The sequence below is a fragment of the Jaculus jaculus genome, chromosome 1 (genome assembly GCF_020740685.1).
Source record: "Jaculus jaculus isolate mJacJac1 chromosome 1, mJacJac1.mat.Y.cur, whole genome shotgun sequence".
Lineage (NCBI taxonomy): Eukaryota > Metazoa > Chordata > Mammalia > Rodentia > Dipodidae > Jaculus > Jaculus jaculus.
The window spans coordinates 160366264-160378757 of NC_059102.1; the positions used below are offsets into that span (position 1 = coordinate 160366264).

A 12494-nucleotide genomic window follows, 5' to 3' on the forward strand; every position below is an offset into this window, starting at 1 on the left:
GAAGTTGGGCACAGTGGCACATGCCTTTAATCCCAGAATTTGGGACACAGAGGTAGGAGGATTGCCATGAGTTCAAGACCACCCTGAGACTACAGCACCCACATAAAGCGAGAAGCACAAAATGGGAGATGTGTCAAGTTCGTTCATAGCAAGAGGTTCCTTGCAAATATATATATATATATATATATATATATATATATATATATATATATATATATATATATAATTTTGTTTTTGTTTTTTCGAGGTAGGGTCTCACTCTAGCCCAGGCTGACCTGGAATTCACTGTGGAGTCTCGGGGTCGCCTCAAACTCATGGTGATCCTCTTACCTCTGCCTCCTGAGTGCTGGGATTAAAGGTGTGCGCCACCATGCCCAGCAGATAAAAATAAGAAAAATTTTAAAGGGGGGAGGTGGCTCAGTGATTAAAAGTATTTGCTTGTGGGCTGGAGAGATGACTTAGTGATTAAGGTGCTTGTTTGTGAAGCCTAAGGACCCAGGTTCGATTCCCCATTACTCACCGAAGCCAGCTGCATAAGGTGAAGCATGGACCTGGAGTTCATTTGTAGTGGCTAGAGGCCCTGGTGCACCACCCACACACGCTTGTACTACTTTCTGCATCCCACCTAATGGGTGGCTTGAGAATGTTGAGCATAGGCTGGCAGGCTTTGTAAGCAAACGTCTTTAACTGCCAAATCATCTTCCCAGACCTTAATTTTATTTATTTTGTGTTTTTCAAGGTAGGGTCTCACTTTAATCCATGCTGACCTGGAACTCACTGTAGCCCCAGGCTGGCCTTAAACTCATTGCAATCCTACCTCAGCCTCCTGAGTGCTGGTATTAAAGGCATGCACAACCATAGCCTTGTTAGATATTTTTTTTGTTTTGTTTTTTGAGGTAGGGTCTCTCTCTGGTCCAGGCTGACCTGGAATTAACTATGTAGTCTCAGGGTGGCCTTGAACTCATGGAGATCCTCCTACCTCTGTCTCCCCAGTACTGGGATTAAAGGTGTGTGCCACCACGCCCAGCTAGATATATAATTTTTAAAGTAAAAGTTCTGGAAGCTGTGAGCATCCCTAAGTGCTTTCCTGGTAGAGAATGATCCAAGGCTGTGTTCTGCTTCGAGTTGGACGCTCGAGTTCTTCCTTGGCAGCCTGGCCTCCTTTGTGGCTTCAGCCTCACCCAGAGAAACCTGGAAAGATTTGGTATGGGTCTGGGTGGTCCTGAGAAGCTGAGGCCCTATGAGGGTCCTGTGACCGGCAGGAGTGGGTGGAGTGTAGGCAGGAAACGGAAGTGTAAGCATCTGTAACCCCTAGCTAGCTGCTGCAGTTAGAGCTTCTGAGATCACTTCTCACTCAGCACAGCCAGAGGTGGGTGCCCCACAGGCCAGCAGACCAATGGTGAGTGTTGGAGCCCAATGGGTTTTTGGGACCGCGGTAGGCTGGGGTTTCCACATCACAGGAGTTAATGATCTCCCCTCACCCCCAACCCCTACCAGGGGCACCTGGGGCAGAAGCAAGACCCATTTTAAAAAACATGGGGCCAAAAGCTAGTCCTCACCTCAGAGCTAGAGAGCTGGGCTGGGCTACTTGGAGCTCAGGGTGACTGCCTCTAGGCGCTAGGCCTGGCTCCCCTTCCAGATCCTGGGATAGCCCTTCATTTAGTCCTCTCATGAGCTGAGCTTGGGGAGTATTTCTGCTCTTGCCCCTGGAGTTTGGGAGACTAGGTTTGTATGCAGCACTGCTCCCCCTGTGATCACACCTCCCACCTGCCTTGTTCCAACCGCAGGCTTCCTCTGACAGCTGCACCCATCACCCCTTGCCCTGCACGCCTGAGGCCCTCAGGGACAGGATGGGGTGCAGAACGGAAACCTTGCAGCTGGGGTAGTCCCATGGCTGGAAGAGGGGCCTCAGTGGCAGGAGACCCTGGCGTGCCCATTTTCTCTCTCAAATAAAAATATTTTGGCGGCTGGAGAGATGGCTCCGTAGTTAAATCGCTTGCTTGCAAAGCCTGATGGCCTGGGCTCAGTTCCCAGGAGCCAGGTAAAGTCAGAGGCACAAAGTTGCACATGTATCTGGAGTTCATTTGCAGTGGCAAGAGGCCCTGGTTCACCCATATTCTCTCTCTCCCTCTCAGTTTGCAAATAAAAGGGCCAGAGAGATGGCTTAGCAGTTAAGGTGCTTGTCTGTGAAGCCTAAGGATCCAGGTTTGATTCTCCAGTTCCCACATAGGCCAAATGCACAAGGTGGTGCATGCATCTGGAGTTTGCAGTCGCTAGAGGCCCTGGCGTGCCCATCTTTCCCACTCTGTCTCTAATATGTAGATAAATAATATTTTTTAAAATTCGGTAAAAATTGAGAAAATAGCATTTGGGCTGGAGAGATGGCTTAGCAGTTAAGGTGCTTGCCTGCAAAGCCAAAGTACCCAGGTTTGATTCCCCAGGACCCATGACAACCAGATGCACAAGGTGGCGCATGTGTCTGGGGTTCATTTGCAACAGCTGAAGGCCCTGGCACATCCAATCTCTATCTGCCTCTTTGTCTGTCAAGTAAATATTTTTAAAAATTAGAAAAACATATTAAAAAATCCCGCCAGCCAGGCGTGGCGGCACATGCCTTTAATCCCAGCACTGGGGAGGCAGAGGTAGGAGGATCACTGTGAGTTCAAGACCAGCCTGAGACTATATAGTAACTTCCAGGTCAGCCTGGACTAGAATGAGACCCTACCTTGAAAAAAAAAAAAATACAGCCAATGTTTACTGAGCAATCTTATGTGTAATATACACTTTAGATGCTTGACTTCTAATTCCTGTCATTGTGTAGCTTACTGTAACAGGGGAGGTAAAAAGAAGAAACACTCGGTAGACTTCTGCTTGGCGTACAGTGGGAGAATGTAGTAGGGTTAGCAGTCCTCAGTGGTGCTGGGTAGGTGGGCTGCAGTCAGACCATAAGTTAGTAGTCAACATCAGATCGGGCTTCATCAAGGTCCCAGGATGAGCAGGTAGCCAGAGGCTCTGGAGTACAGCGCTCAGGCAGAGGGACATCCAGTTCACAGGCCACAGGCAGTGGTGGCTTTACAGCAGTGGGAGGTAAGTGGCAGGGTTAGGTTAATCACACTGAGCCAGGGCCTTGACCAAGTTAAAGACTCGGGCTTTTCTGTTTGACTGTGCCCACTTTGCTTGAAGGGCAACTGGTGCCTTCTCAGGTGAAAAAGTCTCCCCATTGTCTCCCACAGGCTGTGCCTCATGCCCTTGGGCTTGGGGTGCTGCTGGCCCTGCCACGGGCCCTGGGCTCTGGGATGGGCACAGAGGATGGTGCAGGCTCCAGCTCCGTCACCATTGTTCTGCTGCTCCTGTTGCTGCTGCTGCTGGTCACAAGCCTGGTCCTAGCCTGGCGCCGCCTCAGCCGAGATTCAGGAGGCTACTACCACCCAGCTCGCCTGGGTGCCGCACTGTGGGGCCACACCCGCCGCCTGCTCTGGGCCAGCCCTCCAGGCCGCTGGCTTCAGGCCCACATAGACCTGAAGCCCCCAGAGCAGCGGGACAATGACCAAGATGGAGAAGACGATTTCGTAATGGTCAGTGGTCTGCAGGAGGCTGAACCCCAGGAAGAGGAGCAGCAGTGCCAAGGAGAAGCCCACATGGAGCAGGTCCCGGAAGCACATGACACAGACAGTGAAGGGGGCTTGGGTCTGGGCTCCCAGGGGCCCATGGATTCAGGGGGCAGTGCGGAGGCCCTGCTGAGTAACCTGCATGCCTTTTCAGGCACTGCAGCCTGGGATGACAGCACTGGAGGAGCAGGGGGCCGGGGCCTTCATGTCACTGCACTGTAGGGGCCAGCTTAGAATCCCGTCCCTGTTCCAGCTTCTCACGACACCTCCTTTTTCCAAGCTGCCGTGGCGGAACATAGTTTGCCCTGGATCTGTCATTTTCATCCCACTGCTCCCCTGACAGAGTACCTGATTTCTATCTCTACCCTTCCCCAGGCCATGTGTTCCCATGATCCCCCAGAAGGCCAGCTATCCCACACATACTGGGCAGCCATCTTGAAATAAAGCCCCTGTAGCCCTGTGATCTACAGAGCTGTAGCATCTCTTCTCTCTAAACAGAGGCCCTTGGAGGCCGGGAAGATGGCTCAGTGGTTAAAGGTACTCTCTTGCAAAGCCTAACTGCCTGAGTTCAGTTCCCAAGCCACCCACAGAAGCCACAGAAGAAAACGTGGTGCAAGTGTCTGGTATTCGTCTGCAGTGGCAAGATGTCTTGGCTTGCACACACAACAGATGTATAAATATATTTTTTTTAAATGAACAGGGTCCCCTACAAAAGCCACTCTGCCATGATTCAGTCCTTTAATTTGGTAAAGGTGTAGCTGAAGTGCCTGGAATTGAGGTGGGTGGTGGAGACCCATGCCAACAGTTGCAGCCTTCCATGCCTGTGGTTCTAAGGCTTAGCTACTTGCAACAAAGAAACACTTTCAACCTCCAAACACATCCAGATCCTCACGGCCTGCTGCCCATCCTCCTAGCGCCCAGGGCGCCCACGGCCCCTCTTGGACTTCTTGGTCCCTGAGGGAGGACGGATGGGAAGCGGGGCAGTGCTCGAGGGTGGAGGTGGTGACGGTGGTGGCAGAAGTGGAGGTAGAGGTGGCTCCATGGGCTCTGGTGGGCCAGGGCTGGGCCGGAACCCCTCAAAGGGGGAGAACTTGAGAGGGCTGTAGGAGAAACCAAGGCAGAGTCTGAGGCCTGGCAAGGGAACCTGCTCAAGGGGAGACAAGCTCTCTATCTGCTTGTGTGCACAGGCCGTGGGGTTCATAAGCTGCCACCTTGGCAGTCCCAGGCACAGGAATGTAGAAACTGGAGTACACAGTGGGCTAGCTCTGAAGAGCTTTGGCCAGGGCAGCCCAAAGCCACCAGCTTTTATGCTAGAGTGCCCCGCCCCAGCCACACACTCACCCTGCCCTTGGTACCTGATGGGAGTGCGGGGGCTGCTGTTGAGGCGCCGGGGGGAGCGCAGCTTGGGCTGGAAGGAGAAGCCCTCCTTAATGCTGTCCAGGACAGAGGGTGCCACATATGTGAAGCCCTGGGGGAAAAGACCAGCCCAGGTGTTACTCAATGTCCCTGCTCTTTAGCTACAGTTCCTACCCTGGTCACCAAAACTCTTCCCATAACACTCAGGCTCTCACCAGGAAGGCCTGGTTGGCACTCTCACTGAGAGCTGTGTCATCTGGACTGTCCACTGGTGTCTGCCGTGTGAAGCGGGTGTCAAACTGGCTCACATCCTCTTCTGATTGCTGTGGGAAGAGAAAGGGAGAGTCTAAGGTGCGAGGCCTCCACCTACCACAATCCAACAGGACCCACACTCACCAGGCTTGGCCTGAAGGGAGGGTCCACGTGGCGGGCCAGAAGGTCATCCCAGTTGATGTGCCGGAAGAAGGGGTGCCTCTGAGGATAGAGGGTGCTTCAGAACATGATAGCTGTTCCCCTGCTAGATTCCATGCTGTTGCCTACTCTGCCCCCTTATGGTGTTCTCAGACTCACCTGCACCTCAGCGGCATCCTCTGGGCCACCCCCAATTCGTTGCATGGGATTTCTCTTCAGAAACTGCAGGACCAGGGCAGAAGTGAGAGAAAGCAGAGATTGGAGGATGGAGACAGGTTCTGAAGTGTGGCCTCTGCCCACTGAGCCCCTCAAGACTTTTGGGGTTGGGCCTAATGGTTCTCCTTTTTAAAAACTGTGTGTGGGCTAGAGAGTTGGCTTAGCAGTTAAGGATCTTGCCTGTGAAAACTCTGAACCCAGGTTCGATTCCCCAGATCCCACATAAGCCAGATGCACATGGTAGCACATGCATCTGGAGTTCGTTTGCAGTGGCTAAAGGCCTGGGTGTGCCCATTCTCTCCCTCTCTAAAAACTGTGTGTGTGTGTGTGTGTGTTCATGCGACTAAGTTTATGCATGCACATCTATAAGTGTGTGGGTGCATTGTGCTTGCGGGTACAAGTGCATGTAGTGCCTCAAGGATTTCAGTGTCATTTGGCAGGCATGCCATTTTCCTGCTATTGAAACAGGCTCTTTCATTGGCCTAGAGGTGACCAATTAAACCAGACTGGTTAGCCAATGAGCTTCAGGGATCCACCTGCCTCTACCTCCTCAGTGCTGGGATTATAGGCATGTGCCATCACAGGGATTGAGGGAATCAAACTTAGGTCTTCGAGCTTCTAAGGCAAACACCTGACTAACTGAGCCATCTCCCAAGACCAAGTGGCTCCTTCTCTGGGAAGCCTTTGCAAAGCTCCTGGCTCAGTGCCATCACCCCAGGTGACTTATGAAGGAGCCATCACTAATCACGTGAGCACAGCCCTCGCCTTCACAGGCTGGTGCCGGCCTTTCCGACAGAAGGGGGCTAGGTCACCAATAACACCCTGCTGATTAGGACTCAGACCCAGGGCTGCCAGAGCTGACACTTAAACCTAAAATTGAGTTCTCCTGTCACTCCCTGAGGCACACTGCACAAAGATGGCCTGGCCTCCCCTAGGACCCAGGGGATAATCAAGCATATGTGCCAAGTGGCCGACAAGGCCTGGGAGACTAGGGCCTGTCCTGGGCAGGAGGGAGCACTACCTTCTTGGCAAGGTCTCGTGCATCTGGGGTGAGGTAGGGGGGTAGTGCCAGCTTCCCCTTGATGATCTTATCCATGGTTTTCTTCCGGTTCTCTGCAGTGAAGGGTGGCTGGAGGAGGCAGAAGGTAAGGGCGGCCTGTAGGCCTCCCACCAGGTCCTGCCTCAGCCAGGAGGGGGGTCTCCCCTACACCCACCCTCCTCCCAAGGAGGCTGGACTTGCCGATCCAGTGAGCATGTCGTACATCAGGGCCCCCAGGCTCCACCAGTCTACTGCTCGGTTGTGGCCACTGCGCATCAGAATTTCGGGGGCCCTGGGAACCAAGGGCAACTGTCGGTCAGACCACACCCTCTCTGGCTGCCTTCTCACCCTCCTGAGCCAGCTAGGTCCCACTTACATGTACTCAATGGTGCCGCAGAAGGTATGAGTAAAAGCGCCCTCATGAATGGACTCTTTACACAGTCCAAAGTCTGTCAGTTTGATGTGGCCTAAGAAAGAATGGTAGAAGGGACAGTCAGGGCCGAGGCTCACCCACAGGCTCCTCAGTGCTGTCCTGCAGGCCGCGGTTAGGCAGCTGTGTGTGCGTGTGTGCAGTGTGCTCACCCTGGTTGTTAAGCATGATGTTCTCAGGCTTGAGGTCCCGGTAGATGATGCCTTGGGAGTGGAGATGACCCAGGGCCAGTGTGATTTCAGCCAGGTAGAAACTGCAGAGACAGGACAAGGTGAAGGCAGGGCAAGGGTGGAGTAAGGGCAGGGCCAGATGCCTCCAGAGACCCACCAAGCGGTGTCTTCCAGGAAGATGCCCTCTCGCTCCAGATGCGTGAAGAGCTCGCCACCTGTGACATAAGCACATCAGCAGCCATGTGCTGAGACCCAGCCCAACCGCTCTGAGTCTCAGTTTTGTCTTGGGAAAATGGGGCTCATAGATCCCGCCCTACCTGCCTCCCAGAGCTGCCGTGGGGACTCAATTCAATTCAGCAAACATCTACCGATGCCTACTCGGTGCCTGGCCCTGTGCTGGGTGAAGCTGGGGCACAGATGAGGAGACCCAGCCATTGCCCTCAGGATGCTCAGTCTGATGGGGAAATAGACATGCGCACACCGCTCTAGGATGCCAGGCTGAGGCCACAGCTCTGAGAGCTTCACCAAAGAACCTCACGGTGGAGAAGGGCAGGTGAAGTTAATCCCAACATGAGAGACAGAAGGGCAGCAAAGGTGGCAGAAAGGGTGACAAAGGTGAGGCTTTAAGAGCACTGAGGTAGTGGAGCAGGGTACAGAGCATGCAGGAAGCTTGCTGGACTCCACTGGTACTGATGAGGCAAGTGGAAAGGATGAATCTGGATATGGCACAGTGAGCAGAAGCGACTGGCCAAGGAGGCCAAGGAGCTGTCAGGATAGCTAGAGACTCAGGATTCTGAGCAGAAGAGTTGGGAACAGTTTTGGACAATGACCCTGACAGCTACTGGAGAAGACATTAAGCTGGGGCCTTGAGCCAGTGTAGAAACAACACCCACCTCCACTCCTCCACACACCTGATCTCGAAGACAGAGAGAAGATGCTGCAGAAGAGGCAGCTAGATGGGGATCAGACTCGATGCCTGGCACACAAAGGAAAGGCCAGGCTGGAAGGGTAGCAGAATGGATGAAATCACCTATACAAATTCCTGACCCCCCCCATCCACAGCCCCCCAATGGGGGAGGGACACTAGGCACTGGACAGACATTTGCTGAATGAATGAACGAACGAACGATGGATGGATACATGAGTGGATGGTGGGTGAAAGGGCCCCCTACCCATCCTCCGCACCCAGACCTCTCTCAGGATTCCACAGACCCCCCCAGAGCTTCCTGCACTGTTCCTGGCCACCCACACCTACCACTGAGGCACTCCAGGATGAGGTAGAGTTTGCCGCCGGTCTGAAAAGCGTAGGCTAGTTCCACAATGAAGGGATGCTTCACAGATTCTAGAATGTTCCGCTCTGCCCGAGTGTGTGCTGTGTCCTTGGCATTGCGCACGATCTTGGCCTACAGATGCAGGGATGGGTTAGAAGATAAGACACCCAGGGCTCTTCAGTTCCTCCATCCTCTTTGCTCCATTGTTTCGCAAAGGACTATTCAATCCAAATACTCAGCAGTGCAAAAGGAACCAGTGCACCAAGTGGGAGACATGCCTCTATTGTTTCAATTAAATACTTAAACACACCTTGGTCACACAAAAATCTGAACTCTAGGTCAGTGCAGCCCATGGGCCCTCAGCGACATCATGAGTGCAGTCTCAGAAACTAGTACACGGGACCGGGTGTGATGTTGCACACCTTTAATTCCAGCACTCAGGAGGCAGAGGTAGGAGGATCACTGTGCCAGCCTGAGACTACATAGTGAATTCCAGGTCAGCCTGGGATAGAGCAACACCCTACCCTGAGAAAAAAAAAAAGAAAAAAAAAAAGCCAGGCGTGGTGGTGCACGCCTTTAATTCCTGCACTTGGGAGACAGAGGTAGGAGGCTAGCCATGAGTTTCAGGCCACCCTGAGACTACTTAGTGAATTCCAGGTCAGCCTGGTCTAGAATGAAACCCTGCCTTGAAAAAACTAAAATAATTAAAAAAAAAGAACATGATCACAATAAGCCCCTTCTCCAGCCCTCTACAGACATGACCTGGCCAGGACAAAGGGGCAAATATCATTGGGATTTGTCAAGGTCAATGGCTAAATGTCCTATGTCATTCTCTTGGTTCATAGTCATAACCCTTCTGCCATCTTTTGTCACTTCATTGAATTTGTAATTCTGCTGCTGTAAGTAAGCAGTTAATATTTTCAAGAAATGGTTCATCCTCTAACACAAGATTTCTTTTTCTTTCTTGTTTTTCTCTTTTTGATTTTTGAGGTAGGGTTTCTCTCTAGCCCAGGGTGACCTGGAATTCACTATGTAGTCTCAGGATGGCCTTGGATCCTCCTTCCTCTGCCTCCCTCTGGATGCTGGGATTCAAGGCATGTGCCACCATGCCCAGCTTCTTTCACTTATTTTTTTTTGTTGTTGTTGTTGTTGTTTGTTTGAGGCAGGATCTCACTATACCCCAGGCTGGGCTTAAACTCAGGACTGGGATTAAAGGTATAAACTTCCAGGCGTGGTAGCACACACCTTTAATCCCAGCACTTGGGAGGTAGAGGTAGGAGGATCGCCGAGAGATCGAGGCCACCCTGAGCCTACATAGTGAGTTCCAGGTCAGCATGAGCTAGGGAAAGAACCTACAAAACCAAAAAAAAAAAAAAAAAAAAAAAAGGTATAACCTATCACACCCAGGTAAGGTTGCTTTAACTTTGACATTTGCTTTTGTTTATTTGAGATAAGAATTTATTATGTAGCCCAGACTGGCCTCAAACTCACAATATTCCCTCCCTGCCTCAGCCTCCGAAATGCTGAGATTACAGGGGTGCACCTTCAAGTTAGCTAACCTTGATACTGACGTGTTGGGCCAGACAACTCTTTTGTTGTGAGAACATGTTTAGCACATCCCTAGCTTCTACTCACTGTATGTCAGCCATATTCCTCACACCAGTCCTGATAATCAAAAACTTCTCAAATGTACCCTGGGAGGCAAGCTGTCCTCATTTAGAAACTACTGCAAAGGGCTGGAGAGATGGCTTAGCAGTTAAGCACTTGCCTGTGAAGCCTAAGGACCCCGGTTCAAGGCTCAATTCCCCAGGACCCACGTTAGCCAGATGCACAAGGGGGCGCACATATCTGGAGTTCCTCTGCAGTGGCTGGAGGCCCTGGCGCGCCCATTCTCTCTCTCTCTCTCTGCCTTTCTCTCTCTGTCTGTCACACTCAAATAAATAAAAATAATAGACAAAAAAAATTTAAAAAAAGAAACTACTGCAAAACAGTATACATCTCAAGAAAAGGTCAAAGACAAACTCTCCATCATGTTCACTAGTGTCTTCTATAAGCCCAGCACAGGGGCTGGAGAGATGGTTCAATGGTTAAAGGTGCTTGTTTGTAAAACCTGACTGCCTGTGTTCGATTCCCCAGTATCCATGTAAAGCCAGATGCAAAGTAGTACATGCGTGTGGAGTGTGCGTTTGCAGTGGCTGGAGGTCTTGGTGCACCCATGCTTACTCAGTCTCTGTCTCTCAAATAAGTAAATATTTTTTGAAAGCCCAGCACAAGTCACTGGGGCTGGTAGTCACTCAGTGTCTGCTGGCTGAGCAAATGACTCACCTTCCTCAGCACTTTCATAGCATATATTTTGCCCAAGTTGGTGCCTTGCACCTTTCGCACCTGGAACACCTGTAGGACAGGGGAGACAGGATCAACTTCCCTCTCCACATCCTCTTTCCAAGGAGCCCCACCCTGAAGCTCTATCTTTGGGACCAAGAGGCTTAGGCTCAACCAAGGGAGGGGCAGTAAAGATCTCAATCAGATCCTGGAAGGATCTGCCCTTCCCTCCACCAGGTTTCCAGCTCTGAAGAGGCACTGCTGATTTTACACCTCTACTCTTATACAGCGCCTGAGCTGCCTGAAGGCTGGTGCTACCTCTGAGAGATAGGGGTGCCAATACCTTGCCATAGCCCCCTTTGCCCAGCACACTCAGTAGCTCAAAGCAGTGGGGCCCAATGCGCTCAGGGCCCAGGTTCACGCTGCTCTCCGTCAGCTCCACCTCCTCATAGTGTCCCACCGGCCTAAGAACACAAGAAGTTCATGGGAACAAGGCTCCAGTGCTTTCCAAGTCCCTTCCCTACTCCATGCCCCCCATCCCCCAACAAGACCCTCACTCACTCCAGGCCAGCAGCCCTCAACTCGGCAAGGGGGGACACGTCCTGTGAGAAACCGAGGAATAAGAGCCACGGGAGGTGCCAGGGAACCTGCTCCCACCCCAGGCTGGCCTGATTGGCTCTGCAGTGGAGGGGACCAGGGATGGAAGATGGCAAAGGATGGGCAAGGGCTGAGGAGAAGAGATCGAGGGCTGGGGGCCCGGAACAGGTAGGGGTCGGGGAGGGGGAGGAGCCGCATCTAAAAGAGACCGGGCTTTGCAGGGAGCCCGCTTTAGGAAAGGAGAGCTGTGGCTCCAGACTGGGCCGGGTGACAGGCTCAGCTCCCAAGTTCAAGTCACGCCCAGGGGCAACACTCACCGCGGGGCTAAACTCCGACTCCCCCTCGCCTTCGCTGCCTTCCTCGGTCTCCAAATCTAGATCGAACACGGCCGCCATAGCCCCGCCGGCCCAGCGGGCCACTCGGCCAGCAGCTGGCCTTGCTCTGACTGACAGCCACGGGTCTGGGATCATGCGCGATCACTTCGCGACGGCAGCCGCGCGTGGTGATGACGTAAACAGCCTCGGCCTCCCACCCACGGGCTGGTTAGCCTAGCGAGGAGGAAAGATGGCGCTTGTCGCAAGACCTCTCGGGAGTTGTAGTTCCAGAGAACCGGCTCGCTCATTCCCTCAGTCTGCGGAACGTGCTTCCCTGGATCCTCTCTTCCCAGCACTGTGCCGGAGGGTCTGCACCAGACAAGAAGTGCCCATTTTGCAAAAATTTTGAGTTTGGATGGGCAGCATTACAACTACGTTCAGTTGTGAGTGTAAATTCAATCCCCAGCCCTTCTGGAGCCATGCACCAATGCCAAGGTGAGAGAGAGGGACAGACAGGTTCGTTCTGTAAAGGAAGGCTGGCCAAAGGCTGCTGCATTAGTCTCCCTAACGTGCATGCAGCTCAAAGTCCTTGTACTGGGTGACTAGTTCACTGATGGGGTTCTGTTTCCTAAAGGGCTGCGAGCACCTAAATATGAACTGTTGTCAACTTAAGCAGATGCCTTGGTTCAAGATAAGCACGTAATAGAGCATGGTTGCAAAGATGAATGAATTAACATACTAAAGCTCATATCTGACACGA

General features: G+C 52.4%; 2 protein-coding genes across 3 annotated transcripts; one reads left to right on the top strand and one right to left on the bottom strand.

Moving 5' to 3' along the window:
* Nucleotides 1-1308: 1308 nt before the first annotated feature.
* LOC123456140 (protein tyrosine phosphatase receptor type C associated protein) lies at nt 1309-4077 on the top strand. The gene is made up of 2 exons (XM_045138887.1): nt 1309-1399; nt 3234-4077. The coding sequence occupies exons 1-2, from the start codon at nt 1397-1399 to the stop codon at nt 3828-3830; spliced, it is 600 nt and encodes a 199-aa protein (XP_044994822.1). The 5' UTR covers nt 1309-1396; the 3' UTR covers nt 3831-4077.
* Nucleotides 4078-4324: 247 nt separating this feature from the next.
* Nucleotides 4325-11902, bottom strand: Rps6kb2 (ribosomal protein S6 kinase B2). Of its 2 annotated transcripts, none has more exons than XM_004656756.3 (15): nt 11738-11902; nt 11385-11425; nt 11167-11287; nt 10827-10895; nt 8486-8633; nt 7388-7445; nt 7213-7313; nt 7007-7097; nt 6832-6922; nt 6613-6720; nt 5535-5597; nt 5361-5438; nt 5180-5287; nt 4964-5076; nt 4325-4708 (listed from the first exon to the last, which is right to left on the bottom strand). In XM_004656756.3, the coding sequence occupies exons 1-15, from the start codon at nt 11888-11890 to the stop codon at nt 4519-4521; spliced, it is 1533 nt and encodes a 510-aa protein (XP_004656813.2). In that variant the 5' UTR covers nt 11891-11902; the 3' UTR covers nt 4325-4518. The 2 variants fall into 2 exon arrangements, with proteins under 2 accessions (XP_004656813.2, XP_044994821.1); XM_045138886.1 differs by having other exon boundaries at nt 4950-5076.
* Nucleotides 11903-12494: the final 592 nt, after the last annotated feature.

Bases quoted from the DNA above. Each gene is read 5' to 3' on its own strand.
- Rps6kb2 (XM_045138886.1), bottom strand. From the start codon at position 11,890: ATGATCCCAGACCCGTGGCTGTCAGTCAGAGCAAGGCCAGCTGCTGGC. The intron at 6,721-6,831 runs GCAAGTCCAGCC...TGCCTCCTCCAG, and splicing joins ACGACATGCTCACTGGATCG to CCACCCTTCACTGCAGAGAA. The intron at 5,439-5,534 runs GTGAGTCTGAGA...CTCTATCCTCAG, and splicing joins AGGATGCCGCTGAGGTGCAG to AGGCACCCCTTCTTCCGGCA.